Source organism: Tympanuchus pallidicinctus, unplaced genomic scaffold (assembly GCF_026119805.1).
Source record: "Tympanuchus pallidicinctus isolate F22 unplaced genomic scaffold, pur_lepc_1.0 scaffold8, whole genome shotgun sequence".
In the NCBI taxonomy this organism is placed as follows: domain Eukaryota; kingdom Metazoa; phylum Chordata; class Aves; order Galliformes; family Phasianidae; genus Tympanuchus; species Tympanuchus pallidicinctus.
Window position 1 is genome coordinate 11,299,429 of NW_026294802.1, and position 24,369 is coordinate 11,323,797.

The following is a 24,369-nucleotide window of genomic DNA, read 5'->3' on the forward strand; positions in this document are numbered from 1 at the left end:
ACTGGACTAGATGGCCTTTGGAGGTTACTTCAACATAAATTTTGATTCTATAATTCTGTGATAATTCACTAGATTTCATAAATCTGTTCCCAGTCATGGTATCCAGTTACAAAGGGACAAACTGTAAAAATATTACAAAAAATAAGATCTCACTCTACACATAAAACGTCTCTAACACTAATGGAGATAAGTTGAATAATGCAATAACTGGTTCCTGAAATTAATAAAACTTGGTGTTTTATAACACAAGACCCAGTCACTGCTTCCCATCAGACTGAAACAAGTTTTCTAAACCATCAATAAAAGCCAGCTATACCCACTATATTAAAAAACCAACAGATTTGGTTTATGAAAAGTGAAGAAACATCAAAAATAGTGACCAAGATCCAAGATTCTAATGTTATAGCATCTATTCCATACAAGCCAAAAGAAGAAAGACCTCTTTTTTCTCTATTATTGTTTGAAAGAAAAGAGGCATTAGGGGTGTCTGTGAAGGTCCTCATCTTCCCCTTGTTCATGTTCGTAGTGAACATCAGTGAAAATCACAAGATGACCCTGAGGAAACAAGAACACGTAAAATTACCTTAAATTTCAGACAGACATATTCAGGGTTAGTAGATTTGACAATTAGTCCCTCAGCAGTGCAGGAAACAAGCATGGCTTTGTGCTTCCTGAAATTCAGTTGACTTCAGGGTACAGATAGGCTCTGATGTTAGCAGCCCTCCAGAATGCTGGGTAATGCTAACCACAAGGACACTGAGGTTGCATCTTAGCTTTCCAGTACTATGGAAAGGTCACAGTAGTGAGAGCTCATTTGATGCTCCTAAGACCTGCTGGGGATAGCACAGCTGTCACTATGGTGTTTCCACTTTGCTGGGATTCTCCCAAAAGGGTAGAGGGCCCTTTATAATCTACAAATGCTCAAAGCTCCCTGGTCTGGTGGGGTGCGTGTGTGTACATTTTTCATCCAGAGTGTGGATTTTCAATCTACTGTATAGTTAAAGCTTTGCTATTAGCTATCTTTAGAATGACACAATACAGCAATATGCACAAATTTACAGAACTGAAAAAGAACCAATATTATTTAACTAAAAGTGAGACTTCTCACCCGATTCATTTTTATTACAGGTCCAACCAGGCTGGTGTGGGCCAAGTTAGGAAGAGAAAATCCGTTTCCTAATTTATCTTAAAAAAGGACAAATATATCTATAAGTAATAATAAAATACTTCAGAAGCATTTTTCAGTAGGAACTCAGTTTAAAGATTTCCCTTTAATCAGTAACCACTGTATCTGTGATGCTTGTATTTGCTAAGAAGCAACAATTCCCATGAAAAAGTAGTGGACAGACCTCTCAAAATTTCTCAGCTGCAATCTGCAATCTGCAATCTGCCTTTGCTCCTTTTCAGACATCTGCTCCATGGGATGTGGTTTCTGGTGTTTCCCACTCTGACTTATTTGCCATCTTCCTTCCATTTTATTCTCTATATGATCATCTAAGCCTGTGGGTCCCTCTTATTTTCATCCATTCCTACTCTCCTGGGTCAAGCCCCAGGTTTTGTCCTACTTGCTTTTTCAACCATTTGACTTTTGCATCCCTCCTTTCCCCTCATCAATATCTCACCTCCTTCCTCAGCAGTCTCCTTGCCCTTGTTTATCCCACAGGCACCTTCTATACTATTCCATATGTTTCTTTTCACTTTCACCTCTTTCTTCATCATCCCTCTCTCTCTACATCTCACTGAGCTGATTTTCTACTTTGTCCTGCCTGGGGTAGCAGGCAGAGCATAAATACAGAGGGAAGTGACAATGTTACACTGTCCCAAAGCCACAACATGCAGATGCGCTTCTGAGCTTCCCAGATCTGTACCATTCTCTCGTTATGGCTTGACTCTGTTGAGATGAGACTCAAGCATGTCTGACCTCTGCTGCTGCACTTCTTTCAATGAGAAGGAAACTCATGCACATTGTTTGGAAAGGAGCTGAGACTTGCTCTGTCCCAGGCTTTGTCTGATTCAGGTGATTGAGGGATCAGCACAGACAGCTGTCCAGGTGTAGTCAAACTGACAGAGAACCTCTCACGCTACAGCCCTTGAAGCTGTGCACTCTCTTTAATGGGTTCAGTCTTGCTTTCCCACCCACTGTGCTCAGGAACTGGCCACAGTCCTTACCACTGATTACTGGGATCACTACCCTCCGTAAAGTGTAAGACAGCAAATTCTCCACCAGTGAGACCTGCAGTAAGGGGGAAAACACACTTGGTGATTATTGCATGATGCCCAGGGGACTGCTTCTTGAGGTTGAAAAGCAAGGGTTAGAACTACAAAAGATCAGAAACAAGACCTTTCATTGCTAAGAAGGAAAACTGGAAAAGAAAATCTCAGGTTAAAAAAAAAAAAGATTCTTTTTTGTTTTAAATGGCACCTGGATGATGTGAATACACAAAGCAATGCAGTGCTACGAGATATGGTTTAGTAGCTTGTGGTACTAATAGGAATGGGAGGGTGGTTGGACTAGATGATCTTGCAGGTCGTTTCCAACCTTGCGATTCTGTGATTCTGTTCATTTTTCTTTCAATACTATTTTTTTTTCTGTGTGTTTAGTACCTGAACTCAACCTTAACTGTAGGAATGCAATCTGTTTAACTCCTTTTCAGCTTCTCCTTTTCAAGTCTAAGTTTTCAGAAATGAACTGTGTTCTGGGTGGCATTAACTGCTCCCACTTTGGTGCTCTGTCTTATCCTGCTGTGCTTGGTGTTTTCCTTCCTTCACTTAAAGGTGTAGGTTGGGTTGAGCTGTTGTAGTTGCCCTGACCAATTCTTGGTATATGATGAATGACCAATCCAGTGGCATGCTGTTTCTTTTACTCCCTGTCTTTTACTCTCCTTTTATTTGCTTGGAGTGATTCAAGGTAATTCCTGAAGCTGAGCTTAAGCTTGACTTTGTACTTTTTCCTACTGTTATGTCTACTTAATCCAGCTGTGAGTTCAGGCTGGCTGTCAGAAACAGATAGAAGAAGTGCTAGCCCCATGCCTGCCTTTGTCCTGCTGGATGCAGAAGCCAGTAAAATCAATTGTGATGGCAGACCAGGTCATGCAGTCTAGGCAGACACTTCTCCCTGTTTCAATTAATGTTGCATGATAATAATAATATTTGGCATCTCTATTGACAAAGGAAACAACACCCCCAGAGTTATTTCCTCGTACTAGAAAGAGAAACAAACAAACAAACAAAACAGGTAATGTATTTGAAAACAGAAGGAGCAGTGGCAGATGATATTTCAAATTCAGGTGGAGAATTGTCCAGCAACAAGTTTGGCTAAACTGCTTTTAACTCTGAAGGGCTCAGCTACCTGTCCTAGGCACTGAAACCATTAACTTACCTGAGAGAATTTAACAGCAGAGTGCACCAGGGAGAACTGGAGCCTAAAGCGAAGAAGGAAAAAGGATTCACTAAAATGGTTTTGCATAGTCACTGCTTGAAGTGAACAGTCTTCAAGAAACACACATTTGCTCTCCAGAAAACAGAATATACGTGGCTTGCTTTATTTTTTTCTTAAAGTGCTGCAGAATGTGTGTACAAAAATTGAATCCAGAAGTATAGTAGGTAGTCAGAATTGGCATTTCCTTTACATTTCATTTGTGCAACTTCTTACTGATTTCGTGCTGATTAACATATTTAATTTTGCCAGAGACTGATTCTTAACAGTGTTTTTATCAAAACAGACGACTATCCACTTGTTATGGAATCAGGGGGATCTTTCTGAAATCAATCTACTTCTACAGTCATCCATAGTCTTGGGCTACAACTACAAGATTTGCAAAGAAAAATTCTCTGGAATTGCTACTTCCCGTAATGGCTGAAGTGCACTTTCCTCAACTGTTTGCTATGATTTAGATGAACTATTCAGTCCCAGCCCACTCTAACTTTTTTTGCTGATGTCTGTGATACACACTCAGATAACTGTAAACATAATTCTGGAGGAAAAAAAAACCACAACAACAAACACATCATACTGATGAGCAGAAGAACACAATCTCATGTCAAAAGTTTTGCATGGCAACATTCTTTCTTGAACTCATGCTGACAGGCTGTGATCATCCCAAGTCCTCTTTTCCTGTTAAAAAGGACCAGTGAGCAAAACTCAATAAAGGCTGCCTACATTTTTCTCCAATGGATATATAATAGGTTAAAAAATACAATATAGTCTGGAATTATGATCCAGCTTGCAGAGCAGGGCTACCAAGAAGAAACATGGATATGCCTGAAAGTCAATTCTACATAATTACACATTTAGGGAGAAAGTAGCTCTAAAAAATTACTGAGTTTGAAGTGTGAATAAAATTTGCTGAAAGCCAGCTGAAAACACATGTAGATGTAGGTAACCAGAAAACCAGCAAGATGTAAGCAGAATCTAAAACATTCTGAGCATTGTTTCAAATTACAGAGACACTTCCAGTCTCTTTTGTTTGATGGCATGTTGTAGTATCAGCTATTTAGTGTCACTTTTCCCTTTCCTGCATGTAAAGGTGTACAAAGAGCTTGTTGTACTGCTCCTCTAAAGCATTTTCATGGTGGCATCTGTTTATGGTGTTCAGACATGGCAAGGCAGCAACATGGAAAGGGTGTAGAATAAACAACTGAACTTCATTCTCTAGCATCAGCACAGACTTAAACTTTAAGATATTGAGTATGTTGAACACTGTCATTTGGAGAGGTATTTAACCTTAAGAAAGGGGTAATGTCACATTGTACAGGAGAAGTGGTTATTCCACAATATTATTATATTTTCTCTGCACAATATAGATTAAATAGTCAAAAGTATTTTAGAGCCCCTGTGAGAAAGAAGGTAACCATTACTCTTCTCTTGGTGAAACAAGTGCTGTTAGATAGACAGAATGATGTTCTGGTGAGTCCTAGCATTTGAAACATTAATTTTGCTTTCTGAATTTTCCTTAATTACCTCTTCAGAAGTAATGAGATGATCAGCTTCTGTTTGATTACTGTCAAATTGCCTCTGGTACTTGTTGTCTGCGGGGAAAAAACAGAACAGTCTTCTGAGACTGTATACATTTGTGCCTGTACACAGCAACTGCTTTTTGTCATTGGAAACACAACACCTAAACATTATATTTAGTCAGTATGTATAAACAATGAAATCATTTGTGAATTTGCTGCTTTCTGAGTGCAGCAGGGATTACCTGACTGAAGTGATAATACTGCCCTGATTCCTTCCTTATCATTAGTGTCATTTAAATCCCTGCATGGCTGACTTAATTGGATCACTTTCAACCTAATGAAAAGATGTCTGGGAACACACTGAACAAGAAGGAACAAGTTAGGAACATCAGATAATCCCATTTATATATATTATAATTTATTCTCAAAGAATCACTCAACTTCCCACATGGGAAGAATAAGTTTCATAAATTGCTTGCTGTACATGCGTATTAAATTCCACAGTATGTAGTGCAAGTTTTCTCCCTGCGAAATGCAACAGAACAGTATGTACATTTGTGACAGACTTGTATATGGTATATTATGCTGATGTCTGATTTTAGAAGGACTTGAAAGATTACTGTATAATTTGTTCAGTCTCGGCACTGAATGTTATCTTCTAGTTCATGCTACTTACTAGATTCCCTGTAAAGATGTACTGGATGGTTGAATTTGGCAGAACAGCAAACACCTCTACAGACCCAGTGATCCATAGTCTGCATGTGTCTGATTGCAAACTGACAATAGGTGGTGATGTAGCCATCAGTTTCAGAAGCACCGGGCACGCTGTCGGGCAATGCAGAGCAAGCTGTGGGATTTCAGAGAGAAAAGGTTAAATGTGTAGTTCCTGCAGCTTCAGGTTTTTTTTAAACTACAGTTTCTGTGGCTATCTCACAACAAGGTGCTATATAACAATACTCTTGTTAAACTCAAGAGTAACTTCAAAATAGTCAATTTTTATTGCACCTATTTAAATGTTGAAGCTAGCATGGCATACATGCTGAGTTGCAGAGACCACAAAGCAAATGAAGAAGCTTTAGATCCACCAACATATATTTAGATATACCTGGAGAAATAATTTAAGGGACTTCAAAAGGAGGGGACTGGTAACACATGATAAAGAAGTGAGGGAATGAGGGAAATGAACAATTCCCCCCAACGTGCACAAAAAAACTGATGACCCTGACAATATGACAATCCAGAAAATTGGAAGAGCAGCCTTCCAGAGAGTCATTAAAAAAAAAACAAGAAGAGAACTCTTAGAGGACAAAAAATGTCCCAACTTCATAGCAAATGTTGCCATATTAGGTATTTTTAAAGCATCTTGTAAGTATCTTAATGTCTTGCTCCTCATGACTATTACTTCCCATTGTATATAATTTCCTGCAGATAGAAGGTATCTTGAAATAGAGAAGTAAGGCTAGCCCAACAGAGATGACTTTACTTCAACAGGAATAAAAGGAGACTGGCCTTGCAGAAGATGTCCAGGACATAGTCTTTATAACTTTTTCAGAGACTGAGAGTGAATTTGGCACTCATGGGGACAGACAATGACTTCAGATTGGTGTGATATAGTTAGGAAGAACATGGAGTTATCAGGAGAGGACATGTATGTTTGAATCTTCCACTACTTGTCAACAAACTCAGCTTCCTTGTCTTCTCCAAACTTTTGGAAATATGTTACACAAATAATATCCACAGCAGACATCAGCTACTGCTCTTTTTTAAAAGATCTGTACAGGCAGAAGTACCCACCTCAGGAACAAAATCTTTCAGCATGGCTGTAGTTAGGTTAAAAGTAGTAGCTAGCTGTAAACAAATGAAATAAGTCAGGTCATTATATGAGCTTAAAAATGAGGGCTTCCTTGAAAAAAGCATACTCTATTTACTTTGATTCTAAATAATCCGTGTTTAATTTAGTATTTCCTTGGCCCAGTATGATTCCTAGGGGAGCCACAGTAATCTGTGGAAGAGAGGAGAGAAAGATTTCTTTCCCATGGATCTATCTCAGAGGCACCTACCAGACAGTGAGTACGTGTTATGCTTTGAAAGAACAGACCTGGCATCCTGCTTTCTTCCTGCCTTTGGGACTCTCTCAGATGAAATACACTGAATATGTCAGACAGGACTCAAAAATCTTATTTACCCTTTTTCTGCTGATCACTGTGATGATGTTTTCCAGTGCCAGACCCTCTTAGCAATGTTTCATCAAGCAAAACTTCTTGCAATCCCTATCTACTAATGCTGTTGTGGAAACAGCATTTCTGAGACAAGTCTTACATGTTCTTCACCCACAACTGAAAGCTTACTTTCCCTGTACCTGCTTCTTGCCTCATTTTGCTACTTTCAGCACAGCCAATACACGTGCTGTGGGCCTCTATGCAGCAGATGGTGGACTAAGTATTCTTTGTCCTATCTGGCCCTTTCCATTGTTGTTTGGAACTCATGCAGAGGAAAGCTTTCCTTGGTTATTTCATGCATGCTTTGCACACCAGCTCTGTGACATTCATCTCTGCCATTTACTGCCTAGAACTGCCAGTAAGTTCAGGCCTGAGGGAGACTTTGACTATCTAAAATGATGAAATGAAAAAAAAAAACCATGTCCTGGTTCAGTCATATAAGCAGCAGAATTCTGATCCAGACCTGTGTGACATGGCAAACATAATCACAACATCAGAGAATCATTAATGTGGAAAAGAACACTAAGATCACCTAGTCCAACTGCCTACCCACCCCACCATGCCCACTCACCATGTCCCTCAGTGCCACATTCATACATTTCTCGAGCACCTCCAGGCATGGTGACTCCATTACTTTCCTGGGCAGCCCGTGAAGTATTAACCTCCTCTGCTGACCATTCATGCTACTGGTATTTGTAATTCCATTACATACAAAACATACTCACATCTTTGGAGATGGTGATGTTAAAGACCCCTGCTCTGTAGTAAGCCAATGTAGCAGACTCAAGAAAATAACTGGAGACTCCTAAGTAGAGCATGGAATCACCTTTGTTTGGGAGACCAAACGGAGCAGGCACAAAGGGAGGGTCTGTGTGATTTCCTACTGGATAGACTGTGCCCTGCAAAGAGTCATTAACAAGTATTTCTACTTGTAAGCATCTGTATTTGTCAGAATGCATTAGTAGTGGTTGAATAGAGCAAATTCTTATCCTATCTTCTTAACCTGAAGATAAAATTGACAATAAGTAAAATCTAAAGCAAGCAAGAGTTTCTTATATGCCTTGAAAATGAGCAAATTGAAAACAAAAAAACAGGAATCACAGAGAACCTGGACTCCACCCTTTCAAAATTTGAATTTGAGCACACAAGTGAAAGTTCTGAACTGCCACCATGAGTCAGAATAAAAATGCTAAAGAGCACAGTTTTCTTCTGTTGCAAAGATACAGTTGTTGACTTAATCTAAGAGTGACACTGAAGGAAATTCTTCAGGAACTCTTCTTCGCCTCCTGATAAGCACTAAAAGTAGTGTAAAAGAGAGACACAAAGGAAACACCTAACCCTGATAAAAAAAAGATTGAGAGCTGGAAAACGGCAACTCAAAACCACCAAAAATCAGCTTGTTCCAAGGAACACTGAAGATCAATCACTTCTTTACTTGACTCGTCTGTAATCTCATGATGGGTGTCAGCATGTTGAAGTTTAACTTGCAAATTCTAACTAGCTATAGTTCCAGAATTAACGATATTGCTAAATACTCTTAAACTGCTTATATCTTCCTTGCAAAAGGTGTCCAAAGAACCTTGATGTGTTTTTTTTTCTTTTTTCTTATGGATGGTGCTTCTTGAATAAAATAAGCAGAGAGTTTCAAATGTTACTCTGGCATGTCTTTCTAAACTGAAGCCAACTGAGAGCAATAGGGATGCTCTACCTTACAAAGATGGTTGAAGTTGCTGGATCAGCTGAGTGTTGCTGGGATATCTCTTGCCAGAAAAGGTGAAAAACTAGTGAGAACGGAACTGCTGTGTGTTGCTTCTCTGTGAGAAGTCTTTTTTGGGTGTGACCTCTCCATATACAAGACATGGACTCATCCCAATCACAGTGGTAGGCATCATAGATTATGTATCACTCATTATAAAGCACATGTGAAGGGACTGAACTGAAATAATTTATTTTGGTGAATTAACCAATGCAGTTACTATATTAAATAAACACTTGTGTCTGGTTTCTAAAACAGCTGTTAATTACTCAAAACATCCCAAATCCTTATTGCTTTTCTAACTGAATAGTGGAGAAGCTGACTAAGACTGTAGTGAAAGAAAATGAAAAAAGGCAGAAGAGTATCAGAACAGACTTTGAGAGCACAGAGATATTAATGTCAAATTACCTTCAAATCCAAGTTAATATGTGATTTGAAGACTGCTGGAGAACTAACTAGGGAATAGTCTATTTGTGCAAAGGCATCTATTTGGCTTAAGACTAGAAAAAATAATAGATAAAAACAAAATAGGCATTATTACAAAAGCATCATAGCAACTTTTATTTAGTTAAAGGCAAAGATGTTCTAGAAATGATGAATCTGATGAGGGGGAATAGTGGGAGAAGGAAGAAGAAAACAAAAAACCTGCAGTAAGGGAAAGGTTCCTCTAGTTACAGGCCTACTTCTCTTGTTTCACAACTGAATTGACCCCTCAGAAATCTGCTCTCATGCAATACAATACCAAGGGCGGGATCCCCTTAATTGTTTTGTGTTTGCACAAGAGAACTGAACTTCTATATGATTAGCACAGTAAAGGAAAACAGTACTAAATACTTTGGAAGATGACATTAGCATTTTACCCATATCAGTGTTGAAGATGATTTGTTTGTTATCAGACAACGTGACCAAAGACTTCTTTTTCTGAAAAGTACACATATACAACATCTGTCTTCTGACTTTTTTTTGATTGGATTGTAAGTTCTGTTCACATTGCATAAATAAATAGATGGTTTTAAAGAGAAATGGTGAATTCACACAGAGATTATGAACTCCTCAGTGTGATGGCACAGCCTTCAGCAATCTTGAGCCTGAACTGTTTGGGTACCTGATATGCAAACAATGTTCTTGATAACCACGATTTTCAGTAATATTTCCCAGTGTTTGGCACATAGCCATTTTGGGGAAAGAAAACAAACACAAGTCTGCTTCTGAACATGTGGCTATATCTGCAATGCAAACTGAAGAGTTGGAAAGAAATCTCTGACATTAATACATAATAATATATATTATATATTATGTGTATTACTATGAGAGTGGTGAGGTGCTGGCACAGGCTGCCCAGGGAGGTTGTGGATGCCCCATCCCTGGAGGTGTTCAAGGCCAGGTTGGATGGGCCCTGGGCAGCCTGGTCTAGTATTAAATGGGGAGCTTGGTGGCCCTGTATGTGGCAGGGGGGATGGAGATTCATGATCCTTGAGGCCCCTTCCAACCTGGGCCATTCTATGATTCTGTGATTCTGTGTACATAATATATAATATACATAATATATGTAATAACGTAGGAGAATTATGTGAATTCAAATTAGTGAGAACTACAGACAAGTATTCTTAGTCTTGCAGAAAAAAATAGAAAGAAAAAATGAAGAAAGGAAGAAAAAGAAAAGGTGTAGGATACTTATTAATTATAGTTGTAAAAATCTTAAACACTTTTTGAGCATTTATATATACTGTCTTCATGCCTCTGTGACATGAGTGACACAGGAACTGTTACTGCTGTGAAGAGAAATACGCGTAGGGTGACTCTGTCTTCCTGCGTCATCTCGTTATCTCACTGACCTCAAGTTTAAAACATGATGTGCTAAGCTTGTGAGATCTTGCAGAACTACAGTGCAAGACTGGATATTTGCTAGCTTTTTAGTGGATTACTGCTAGATTTTCTTATGTCCACTGTAGCAAGAGCATAAAGGATCACTGGGAAAATTCCTTGAGAATCTAAGGAAATAACATTTGTTAGCTATAACAAACTGAAAGATTACAGGTGACCTGCTATGGGGACAGAAGAAATCTAAATATTGCCTATAAGGTTCTTGCAAGAGATTTCTAAGAATCTGAAATGGACAAATGCAGAGAACTACGGCTCAGTCTTTACCTCTTTGCTTTTTTTTTTTTTTGGTACTGTGAACACAGAAATGGATTGGCAAGTCATAAAAACACTACAAACACTGTGAAAATTACTCAAAAAGCTCAAATCAGCAGCTCACCCTTCTGCTTTCTAAGCTGTGCATCCATCATTTGTATTTTGCATTTGATATTTAGGCATATCTATAGGAAAAGAGAGAAAAGTCAGCAATGAAAGGGCTGTATTTCAACTCCTCTCTTCACTATTTGAAATCATCTTTTCAAACTCACATTTTCCTCCAGTTTAGAATGAATGGCCTTCTCAAGATAACCAGATAGGAAACTATAGATCCAGCTGAAGAAAAGAAAATGAACACAAACACTTTATATCATGGATTGAAGTCTTTGAAATATAAAATCGTAGAATATTCCAAGCTAGGGCATCAATGTCATTTAGATTAATGAAAAGCAATTACTAATTTCAGTAGACTATCAATGCTGTAAGTTCTGGGTCTCATTGGAGCTATTTAGAAGGCAATCTGCAAAGTTGTGAATATTAATGTCAACATGCTGATAACAGCCACATTTTCTCTTTAAATATAACAAAAAGCTCTCTAGAAAATCAAAAGGAGAACTACAAAAATTATGTCATATTTTCTTCTGAAATATAAAGTTTTTTACTTAAATTGTTGGTCAGCTTGTCAAAATGCATCATGAGTCTAGATTCCTTCCTGCAAATTTCCATTTGCCATCTTGTACTCTTTAATATACGCAAGTGTCAAGTTTTTCAAATGCAGTCTATATAGTCATATCTTGTCAGCTCACTTTCTGGCACGTGCACAAAGAAATGTAGATTAACCACCCTTCATACACTCAGCAAAGGAGACTGTTTACAAAAAACAGGCCTTTAAAAATCTAATTTGATCTTTCAGTAGTTAGTTGGATCTCTGAAAGGCAAAATTTGAAAAGTGGCCCATATGTGACAAACTCCACTATTTCCCTCAGAGTAATTAGAAAATCTTCTATACATACCTAGCATACATACCTAGATCCTTCATTTAATTTGACTTTTACACTACCGATGCTCAGCTGGCAACTGTGCAGCAACACAGACAAGTGGCCTGTGCTGTCCCGTGATACTTTGAAGACAATTGCAATGAATAGTTCTGAGATGGACAGGGTAAATCCTCCTTGGTCTTTGCTACTTAGAAAAACAAAGTAAAATAAAATAAAAACAAACCTCAGTCAGGGAAACACGTCCTCCAAGGGAGAAATTTAAGATACTACCTGTAAATCAGTGTTGAAAGGACTTCTGGCTTCTATCATCTAGAGTGAATGATGTTTTTCTTTAGTGATTAAAGTCAATCAGGCACATGCATTGCATTCAAAACAGGTTAGATGTGTGTGTTTCAAGGACATGAATTTTCCAGTGTTGTGCAGAATTTGAAGAGTTTGCAAAAGTGTCAGAATTTCACAGTGACAAAAGACGTTTCAGAACCTCATGATAGGTCATCCTGATGGCCTTCGGGACTGCAGCACTAGAAATCTGTTAGCTAACAAATATATAACCTAGTGGTTCTCAACTTTGTAATTGTTCTGATTCTTGCTCTCCTGTCAAAAATTTCAATAATCCTTTCTAATGTTCATCCCTTTTATTCTTTCTCCAAACACATTTGTTCTTTCTCCTTTCTGTAAAAATCCCTACTAAGACACCCCTCTCCAATTTCCTTATTCACAGTTTCTAGCAAATTTAGGTACTATTACTACTATGGAGAAAGAGCCCAGCCCAATAGCAAGCACTAACCATGTACCTTTCAGGTTTCTTCTCTGTTGTTCAGGCTAAGAACAATTGTGGGAAAACACAGTCATGCTGAGAGAATAATCTCAATCCAGCTCCAAAGCACAGGCTACCTGTGACCAGACCAGTAAGTACCATTCCCTGTCATAAAATCCCTCCTACCACAACCAATTTCAAATACATTTCTCAATCAATATATGTGCATTAAGTGACTGTCTGGAGGAAACACCATTCTTCATACCCTCATTTTTCCTACAAGTCACTAGGAAAAACACTTTCACAAGGAGAGTAATTCAGCACTGGCAGAAATGATGTGGAGAGGTAACATCATCCTTGCCTGAACATCACCAGTGCATAGTTCACCCAATGTGCTGACCAGTCTGCTTTGAGCAGAACAAAATGACCTCTGGAGCTTCCAAACTAGCCTTACCCATACTTCAGTGATAGATCACTGTGAAAGGATCTCAGATCTGCATGGGAGATGGGGAAAATTTTAGCTACTTAGGTCTCTGTTGCTGCATCCTTAACTGCTCTTCTTTAGGAGGAATCCGGATTCTCTGATTCTAGGCTTTTAGGAGCAAAGTGCCTGCCATGAGATTCTGGGACTGGCAGAGTGCACTGGGACACAGTGGAAACAGAGGAGGGATACAGTGAGATTTGGAAACTCAGGAATAATTTTGAAAAAGCTGGGATAAAACCCATCTTACTGACCCTAGATACGGCCCAGTAGGCCTGGGCTGTCAAGGGTCTCCCTTGAAAAGCTGACTTTCAGTTGGGATCTCTTATTTTAAGCTGAAAGCAATGTATTAGGATGAAGGAGTGGAGGGGTTGAAAAGTAAGGCATATTCAGGATTGTTTAAACTTACAGCTATGTACAAAACATAATATGGAACAGAACATAATAGATTGTTCCCTATGTCCCTCAAAAAGGAAAGAAAATTCCTTCATAAGCTTGCACTTCACCAAAGCTGGCTTTGACTCATTCCCCCATATCCTGCATATCAGTTCCTCATCTCCTTTGCAGTTGGTGAAGTCCTCAGAGTTTTATATTTCTTTAGATCATCCCCCAGTCCTTATCCTTAGCAAGAGGGAGAGGTAAATTAGTGTTTGGGAACAGCTGATGTGCTCTGCTGAACACAGTATCCTTTTCCTCACAATGCCAGTATGAAAACTACACACAGATTAGGACCACAGTAACAAGTGCTTTCCAGGCACCAGTACTAAAACTGAATGCAAAACTGCATGTACGTGCTCCTTTGAAATCAGGACATACTGTGAAATGTGCAGCCTGGTGATCCATCTTGCTGTACTATCTGGCTTGCAAACAGAGCAACGCCTACTGCTGTTAGCAGGTACTCTATTAACCCCAGTTGTAGAGATTAGCACCTTGAAACCTTTTCTGATATCCCAGATGTTTTAGCCCTCCCTTTTAGGAAAAAAGAATAATGTTGTGATAAAGATAGGTAAGAAAAATGCTGAGATAGAGAAGTGGAAAAATCTGAATGTGATGATGTCATTAAGACAATCTCATACTGCACAGGCTCAGGAAGCCAAGTCATTTATCCAGTGACTTGACTTGTAGAATCATAACTAGCAACTAGAAACTAAGTTTCTGAATTACAATTCTAATTCCACTCCAGAACTGTCTCCCAACTCCAATTGCACTGTACAGTACTTACAGTAGCCATGTTTTCACTCTCCAGTCTGCACTGATTATAGCAGAAGCATGTGCCACTGACAAATTAATACCAGTGCCAGGAATAAAGGAAGCAGAAGTTTCTGGTATATCTACAGCATCAACTCTGAACCTACAGAGAAAAGGAAGCAGGATGTTAGACTGCATGGTAAAAGGTTAAGAAGGAATACTGACCTATTGAATTCTTCTGCTATTAAAGTCTATGATTTGTTAAAAGAACTTCCCAGGAAGTTTGGAAAAGTATCTGTACCATTATACTGAGTAGCATCCTTGCAAAAAACATCCTCAATACAATGCTAGGGAAAAAGGATGCCCAGTCAAAACAAAAACCTCCCCCTGGGAGAAAAACAAAGTCCTTGAAGTGAAATTTGCTTACTGAGGGAAAATAAGTCTGTCTGTTATACCCAGATGCTGCATCTATTTAAAAAACGTAGGTTGTGTGAATGCTAGCATTCGCTGACAAAGACCAAAGTTTCTCCTTCCCCTTCTGTATCCCCTTCCTCATCTCCCCTTCATCCTCATTCTGAAAATAAAGTCTTAAAGACTTCCCTATGAAAACAATTTTTCCTGATATTCGAAGACATTGTGTTGCAAATGGATGTGTTGAACTGAGCTGCACACTGTAAAGGTATCAGCTGCAATCTTATCATGAACTGGACATTCCTCATTGTTTCCTGCTATCTGGCAGAGATCTCTGAAATGACTGACTTTCATCTGCTTACCTGGGACTGGAGGTACTAGCTAGGTTTAGTGACAATGAACATACTTTTTCAAAAACATCTTGGGCAACATTAAGGTTGGCCTAATTAATCCTGTTTTCAGTGAGGTGAGATCAGATTGTGTACTGGGAAGGGAATAACTGGTTGGGAGAACCCACTGTGATTTTGAAGATCACTTCAACTTAGGTTGGAAGGAACCTTAAGATCTTCTGGATCATGCCCTAATCCAAGCCAGGCCAACTAAGGGCCCTGTTCATTTGAGCATGAACATCTCCAAGGATGGAGATTCTCCAACCTCCCTGTTCTTGCTCTGCTTCTCCTTAGCAATTTTCTTCTAACTGAAGATTTTCTTGATGCAACTTGTGTCTGCTACCCATTATCTCCTCACTGGGTACCTCCAGGAAGAATCTGTCTCCACATTCTCCATAATCAACACCCAGCAGACAGTGAAAGATGTGCAGTAAGACATCCCACCACCCCCCATAGTTTTTTTCTTATTCAGGTTGTCCAAGTCCAGTTTTCTCAGATGTGCAAAAATTAAGGTCCCAAGGATACTATAATACGATGAATATTAGTAATATATATTTTAGAACATTACTGAAATATCAGATGTTAGTAGAGGATGCAGGTCCTATTCAGCACAAAGTATGTGAAGTCTCCCACATTGTTATTTTTTGCTCTGGGTAATTTATAATAAATGAAATTGATATGAAGAAAAAATGAAGTAAAATATTACTGGGCAGCAGAACTTTACTTGGAAGTAGTATTAAAAGGTCAGAAATTACTGGCTTTTTTTTTGTTACTGTATATTGAAAAAGCTTAAACAGAAAGATGGAAATGAAGGCTGTAAAACAACGTGTTTTTCTATTACTTTCCTTGTTTGGGAATATTGTAGAAAGCTCCATAGATCTTTTATTCCACAGGCTGTTCCCAGCACACAACTTTCCTCAGCAGGAAATAAGAGTAGAGCCTTACCTAATGAAAATGCTATTTTAGCCATTGTAAATCTACACAAAAAGATTCTGCAAAAGTCATCTTCCTGTCCCATTAACTCAGATACATCATCCCCATGCACACATTTTCATCTTATTGTTTCGTGATGGCTTTTCCCTCATGAAACTCAAACAAATCACCTTCTCTGCTACATCTCCTTCATAGTAGCAGATGGTTAAGAACACTAGTTTTTCCCTTTATTCCACACATTTTTCCCACTGTGTCATATCCACGTGTACAACTGCCGTTGCCCCAAACTCTGAAACAAATCAACTAATAAAACAGACAAACTGCTCTTTCAGAGGCCCTCTAAAGCTCATCTCTGAGCATGGTAGAAGGAAAAAATATGAACATGAGAAAAAAATTCTTTTCTTTGAGGGTGGCCGAGCTCTGGAACAAACTACCCAGAGAGGCTGTGGAGTCTTGTTCTCTGGAAATATTCAAAACCCACCCAGACACTTTCCTGTGGAACCTACTGTGGGCAACCTGCTTTAGCAGGGGATTGGACTAGATGTCTCCAGGGGTCTCTTCCAACTCCTATGATTCTGTGATTCTGTGAAATACTTTTAAAACTGTTTCAGCAGTTAGATGAACCATTAAAGTTTTGTACTGAACAGTAATAAAAAAAGGCTGTGTAATTATTACTGTGCTGCATCCTAAAACTTTGAAATGCATTTTCTTCACTTACCTTGAGATTGTATAATTCACCTTCACAACGGAGAAACTCTCCTGCCCACTCCAGCTTGGGAAGGTCTCTTTCAGTACTCTTTGCTTCAGTAGTTCTATCCCAATCTTCCTACCTACAGTGGGACAGAGGAAATCAGATACCTTGTAGGCCAGATTATGGCATGCAAAGGTCCAGATATACTGACAAATAATTCAATCACTTTTAACATAGTTCTGAAAACTGTCCCGTTCTTAAACCCTTACCTAGACCTCTTTTCAACTACTTACATGTCTGCATCTGTTGTCCCCATATGAATCATTCAATTCAAGATCACAGTGATCTTGACTTGCATTTTACATTCTAGAACTCTTACCAATTATTTGAAACTGTTATACTTCCTTCACTTCACACACAGTGTGGATAACCTTGGAAATACTTGGTCATCACATTTCTCTCAGATTGTCTTACATCTGTTGATTGAAGAGGCCTGTTAAGTGACAAGATGACCAACATGCATAGTCCTTACTTATGTAAGAAGTGTGAACATATGCATATGAAGTGTTGGTATGTCAAATACATTTTTACAGGAGTTTCTTTATCTTTAGAGCCTCACAGCTGCTGAATAAAGAACCCTCCTCCCCTTTCCCCCCCTAGAATTCAGTAATTAAAAAAGCAAACAATGACAATAAATGATAATTCATGATGATTCCCTGGAAATTCCTTCTTCAAAAGCAAAAACGTAGACTCTGTTTCACAGAAATACCCTAAAGCTCACTTATGGTTCTAAATGAGAGCAGCCAGTGACCTCAAATGGAGTCTCTCTCAAAGTTCTGGCAGAACGGGTGAGCAGGGAGGATCTATTGATTCAGCCTTCAAATCTCATGTTAAAGGAAAATACATGATTTAGCAGAGGTTTTGTTAGAGTTAGGGTAGTATGGTTAGGTTGCAGTTGGACTTGATGATCTTTAAGGTCTTTTCCAACTTGAGCAATTCTATGATTCCGTGACAGGCACCACACTTTTCAAATACAAGAAATACCATTGGCAGAGTCACTGTCAATGTCTGTTCTTACCCCCAACGGCTAACCCAGAGTTAGTCTATAACTTTGGCACTTGAAAGCCATGCTTACTGCTGGGCTCATATTAAGAAATAGCAGACTGAATTTTCATTTCCAAAGGCAACAGAGATGCCTAGGGAGTGCTTTTCCTGGCATTTCATAAAGAGATACAAAGAACAGTTCTGTTTTGGATGACTGATGTTTGCCCTGCACTTCTTAACTCCCCAAAAGCCTTAAAAACAATGTTCATACAGAGAAATAAGTAGACCTGATCCTCACTTTCATCTTGAACTCATAAGCCTCAAGCTTCTACTTTTCATCTCACAAGTCCATTGTCTAGCTGTCAGTGTGTTCAGTACATAAGTAATGATTAATCCTTAGCATGACCCAGCCTTTGCTGAATCAGTACCTTGTTAACCTTTAGTATTAATATTAATTCTGTAAACAATTGAAATTGTACTGAGTGCCCTCCACACCCACAGACTACACCTTCAGCAGGAGGCAGTGAGAGCTAGCCTGAATAGAAAGAGTAAGGAAAATACACTCTAGAGGTTAGGAGTGCCATGTACAAGATCGCTGATGTTCTGTTAGGGGTCAAAATTACAGCAGATGGTTGCTAGATTTTTTTTTTTTTTTTTTAAGAACAGCACGTGCAGATTCTATCTCACCTCAAATAGAAGAATGACAGTAAAAGTGTGCAGTTACATGCCCATTCCAAGATCATAAGCTTTCTTTTTTCTCAATTATATGTTGATTATCTTCAATTCAATATCACACTTTCAATGAAGGTGTTAGCACTTTTTAAAAAGAAACAATTATATGACCATCTCATTCTAGTTCTAAGACAGTAGATAAATATAAGAAGTGTAATAGAAACACTGTTGGACTGCAGGAGCATGCGGTCCCAAATTCGAGGATAAATTTGTACCTTCAGTCCAAAAAAGAGACTAAGAGAAAGAAGGGACAAAGGGTGTTCTGCTGCAAGGTGACAAAAGGAATATATTCTGTTTCAGTATTTAAGGACCAGACTTCTACACTGCACCCTTTTTACAGAACCATATTCTGTACATAGAATATTTATCGTAAATTACCTTGTGGTAATGACAGACATACCATAATCCAGCCCTTTCTGAGTAATTCTCACTTTAAGACCAGGATTAGCTTCAAGTTGTAAAAAGAGCAAACAGGGCAGGAAAGAATACCACATCTTTTGCATCTTCTCACCTTTGTTACTGGGACCTGTTAAGAACATTTATGATGCAAACGTGATTGTAAATGATGCATACCATGAGTCACAAAAAATCTTTATCTGTCACTGTTCCCTCCAGGAAACGAGGACAAGGGTGGATACCCATGAGAGGTTTAGCTGGTGATTTCACTGCACAGAGTGGTCATTGTGGGAGCAGTGATTAACTGGACAGCACTCCAGTAGGCATCACTTATTGGTGAGATTGCATGGTTCTGCTCCACTATGCTTTCCTCTCACCCATGTTTCAGCTGGTTTATTTTACCATATCCTAGCTCCTGAAGAGTGAGCATGACAGAACAATACCAGCTGAGAAACATCTGTCCTCCTAAAAGCCAATGCCCTTTTCATATAGATAGACAAACTTCTGACTTAATCCAAACACTGATCAAATCAGCTTCTAAGAGGGCAGTGCAATGGTTAATTCAAAACATGTACAAGAATTACATAGTGATCACATGGCATACCACAGTATAGCGAGTGTGTCTGAAGGCAAAGCAAGTAAGACACTACGTGGTGGGACACAAACATGAAACACAGCTTCACAAAAGCAGTGACAAATCAGTTTTTTTGGTTTTTTTTCTTTTACACTTACAGAAGTAAGGTTTCTTTGTTCAAAACTTGCATTCATCATGATTTTCACTACCAGTGACAGGCACTGTTCGATTCCCTACAAATTGAATGTTGTTTCTTATGATAACTCAAGTATAACAAGTGCTGAGTGGAATTTTTTTAGGGGTCTATGGTGATTTTACACTGGCCTTAACACTGAGGAGACCAGATCACACTTTTCCAATGTGTAAGGCTGTGATCGTATCTACTTATGTACAAAACCAGAAAACATACAAATGTATAACAAAACAAACAAAGAAACATGTAACTCCCTCCTCCAAACCTTTGATAGTCTTACGTCTTTGCTGGAATTAATACTAATGAGACCAGACTTCGAACAGCTACAAATCAGTACAGTACAGTACAGTACAGTAGCTCATAAAATACTGCTCTTCATGGGACTTCTGAACTGTAAAATAGACAAAATGCTTTATCAGTGTTGTTCTGATAACAGTTATCTGAAGGCATCCTTAAAAATCATAGAAATCATAGATAAGAATAATAGAAAATCATATAAATCATGAAATACTTCTGAAATCACCCCAGAAATTCCATGCAAGAAAAAGTGGTTTTGGGAAAAGCAAGCAAAAAACAAACAAAAAAACAGATAAATCCGAAAATATGATCCAAATTGAGACAAATTTGGAAAATTCTTCTTTACGTGGTCTTTCCATCTCTAGTTTTTATGCTTCTTTTCTCTATTTTAATCAACACAATATGAAGAATTTAAGATAGCAGTGTTACATAAAACAGCCAGCTGGAGTCACAAACTCTAGCATTTTTCCAAAAGTCTTAGCTTTTCTTGCAAATGTCACTTTTTCTAGCCTAATTCTATGGAGTCAATTAAAAATCAATATAAAAACAAAAAGATAGATTTTTCTATCATTAAATAAGGCAGATATATACTAGATATTTACCTAGCTTATCTAAAAGGATTGCTAGCAGCACTAACATAGGTGAGGTACCTCACTGTCATTGAATTTCACTCCCACTGAGGAACAGAAAACAGCAACCTTAGTTACTTCTTCTCTTTGTAGTTACATGCTTTTGTTAATATCTTAAATGTATCCCAAGTGTGAAACTGAAAGAACAAACTGAACTTTCATGGTGTGAGAAGATGGTATCACTTCATATTGTTTTCTCAAATCAACAAGCTTTACATTCACACTCCAAGGCTGATATTCTCAATTTCATCAAAGACCAAAGCCTCTGTTATATGCCAGGGTTGATTGTACAAGCTTAGTCAGATGACCACAGCAGACAAAACTAAGGAGGTGGAAGATATCAGCTGCCTGATAATCTAAATAAGAGCTGCCAATTTCATTGCTAATCACAACAGATGATAGACAAATTGCTCTGATTTTTATCTTCAGTAACTGAGCACGTATCAAGCAACTCCTCTCTATAAATAATTCTCTTAATTCTTTTGTCTTTTCAGAGATAGAGTGTTCAAGTATCTTAAATAAAGAAAAAAGATGAAAAACTGTTTTGCTTCAGCCTGTGTACTTGTCTCACCCTGATGAAGTACTCTTCTCACTGGAATGCAGATATTAGAGTTCTCCCTTGTGAAGTCTGCAAAACAGCTTAAATGAAACTTGCAATAAAGATAACAGCTGAAGTTTCACTGAGAATCAAAGCCTTTGATACAAAAAAAAAAAAAAAAGTCACTATTATTGTCTTGTTTAACACATTTAACACAGCCATAAAACACACCATCTTAAATTGATCAACCTTTAGAATATCCCTGAGAAAGAATGCTGTCAATGTCTTACGTTGGCCCTGAATAAACTTTTCAATCACTGCCCACAAAAGAATTTTTTTCACTTCCAAAAATTCAGGGAAGAATAGTTAAGAAACACAAAACAAACAGTTCTCACATGCAACAGTAAAAAAACAGCATAAACCCAACCTGCACTCCAGAAAGAGCACTTAGTTTCACAATCTCTCTGCTGTTAGCACAGAACTGGGATTAGACTTTTCAGTTTCCTCCTTGTTCCATTTCTTCCAGTTACTCAGCAGCACGCTCAGGAATAGGTATGCTTTCTGCAGCTCACTCTGCAATATCAAATCAAAATGACTCAATAGCTTCATGTTTTTAACCCTTCCTATACAATGATATTCCATACAGAAAATCACTCAAGGGAAAAGGAATACAACATTTATATGGTTACTGGGAAGGAGATATTGCCAGGAATGCTTAAAGTATCCAACAAATGATACAGGGAAGTTTGCTAAAGGACATAAAAGCAGGTGATCTTCTGCTCCCTACTGCCACTAGAAAGCCTTGGAGTGTAGCTGCCAGAGAGCTGCTACTAATCTGTGCTGGACCACAGAAAAAAACAACCAAACCAAACCAACACCCATAGCTGCAGTGCCTACACAGAACTCATTGATGATGTATAATTATGTTGAAAGGCAGTTGTCTGATGAACTGATGGAAAACAAACACACACTTTCCACTGTTTTAATCCATTTAGTTTGCATTCCTGTCTGCTGTAACTGTCCTGTCTTAGCACCTGAACCAGGACTACTTGATTCACTTTTAACAAAGTTTATTTAACAAAGTTGGTGTTCTCACACTGCACACTGGCCTCACAGCTAAGAATTGCAAGGGTGTTGCTAATGCAAAGATATCAAACTCTGTTTCTGAGGTGTAACTCCAAAGAATTTTGCTCTGCACATAGCTCTCAGTAGCTCAGTAGTGAAAAGAAATATATAAAGAACAAAAGCAGGTACTTGTGAGAGGTAGTCTGATCTTCAAGGACCCTAAGATTTCCTTGATAAACTCATAAAATCTTACATAGGACATGATTGCCTAAGATATGTAAGATCATATATTCTGCAACTCAGGATCCTCTCCAATCTAAGGTTCTCACATCATAGCTGACAGCTCTGGAGGAAAGACGGTATAGCGACCAGTTGGTCCTGAAGGATGTCCTGAAGGACATTCCTGATTTGGACACCTCTGTCAAATTTTTTACAGCCTCCAGTAGAGGAGTACTTTGATCTTTGGTCAAGAATGATGAAGGAAAGCAAAATAAATTATACAGTAGAGTATTTTTTTCTACCAGCACAGTAGACAGATATCCCATGAGTAGATTCCTGGATGCCAATTCTGGCATGGAGTTACCTATTAACAGCAAAATGAAGACACTATCCCAATTCATGGCAATTGCAGATAATAATGGAAGAACTCTTTCCTGTGCTGCCTAGGACATGCACCTACCACCACTGGAAGCTGTGCTTTTTATGATACCTTTCCTAGGTTCTACCTGTACAAGGATCATACACGCAATTAATACAAGTGGGTTTGCCTAAGGTAACATGTAATCATATATCAGATGTTACTCTGCAGTGTTTGATATAATCAATCACAGTAAGCAGTCCCTTTTTTGGATTATCCTTTGCAGCAAAACTGCTTTTAGATTTGTGCAGACATGTTCACAATTACTCTGTTTGGGGGTATTTTTAGTGATAGGACCAGAGGGAATGTTTTCAAGCTACGGCAGGGGAGATTTAGGCTGGACATTAGGAAGTATTACTTTTTGGAAAGGGTGGTCAGGCACTGGAATGGACTGCCCAGGGAGGTGGTGGAGTCACCGAACCTGGGGGTGTTCAAGGAAAGACTGGATGTTGTGTTGAGGGATGTGGTTTAGTGGGAGCTATTGATAATAGGTGAACAGTTGGACTGGATGATCTTTTAGGTCTTTTCCAACCTTGGTGATTCTATGATTCTATGATTCTATGATTTTCTCACCCACTAGCCCACATGGCAGTGCATCATACCTATAACCTTGCCTGTGTAGTTGTATACCATGCAGTGCTGCTGGGTCATCCTAAATAGAGACAACTTCCCTACTTTGATGTTGACAGGCAGCACTGGCTGCTGCTTTTTCATGTCCAGTAACAGTTAGATGGCCACTTTGGAATGTGACATATTCAGTTCCTTCCGAGGAGGAGTCATTCACAGAAATGGTGACACTCATGAGACCTTATGCAAGAAGCACTGTGAGTGAGTCTCCATGCCAAGTGACAGCACAAAAAAGTGCTTTCTGTAGGCTTAGGAAACAGAATGGCTGTCAATGGCCCCACTGCCTCCTCTTACTATAAAAATCTACACTGCAATCTCTTAAGTCACAAACTGAGGAAAACATGGTGGTAGCGAAAAGGGCTTAAAGCAATGTAGCAAATCCTTGAAAGCCTACTGGAAGGTCCTGCGCTCTGTATGGCTAAGATTTTCATCAGGAGTAGAGCAGTTAAGAACCACATGAAGGTTCTGTGTAAGGATGCTGAGTAAGGGCCAGCAGCCAACCTGAGATGTTGTAAAGCAGAGCTTCGCTAATGGTGTTAGATATACAATACCAGTATAAAGAATTTCAAATACATTTTAGGAGTAAAGTTGACCACCGTCAAGCTGCAAGAAGCCAGGAGGTTCTTTCCACTGGCTTAGATCAGAACATCCCTGACAGTGTCACACTCGGAATGGTACCCTGGATTTTCAGATCTCCTGATGATACTGCTTTCTCCATGTCC

The 24,369-nt window shown here is 38.8% G+C and overlaps 1 protein-coding gene across 1 annotated transcript in view; it reads right to left on the minus strand.

Moving 5' to 3' along the window:
* The window catches only part of LOC128073252 (BPI fold-containing family C protein-like), a 26,409-nt gene continuing 2,040 nt past the window's right edge, over window positions 1-24,369 (minus strand). Inside the window, exons 2-15 of the mRNA XM_052667918.1 lie at window positions 19,070-19,217; window positions 14,526-14,654; window positions 12,094-12,249; window positions 11,340-11,403; window positions 11,192-11,252; window positions 9,340-9,431; window positions 7,901-8,074; window positions 6,751-6,804; window positions 5,633-5,803; window positions 4,961-5,028; window positions 3,380-3,422; window positions 2,170-2,233; window positions 1,109-1,185; window positions 1-555 (exon numbers count right to left, since the gene is read on the minus strand). Of these exons, the coding sequence (XP_052523878.1) occupies window positions 478-555; window positions 1,109-1,185; window positions 2,170-2,233; window positions 3,380-3,422; window positions 4,961-5,028; window positions 5,633-5,803; window positions 6,751-6,804; window positions 7,901-8,074; window positions 9,340-9,431; window positions 11,192-11,252; window positions 11,340-11,403; window positions 12,094-12,249; window positions 14,526-14,654; window positions 19,070-19,217 (1,379 nt within the window). The 3' untranslated portion in view covers window positions 1-477. The remainder of the gene's footprint in view (window positions 556-1,108; window positions 1,186-2,169; window positions 2,234-3,379; window positions 3,423-4,960; window positions 5,029-5,632; window positions 5,804-6,750; window positions 6,805-7,900; window positions 8,075-9,339; window positions 9,432-11,191; window positions 11,253-11,339; window positions 11,404-12,093; window positions 12,250-14,525; window positions 14,655-19,069; window positions 19,218-24,369) is intronic.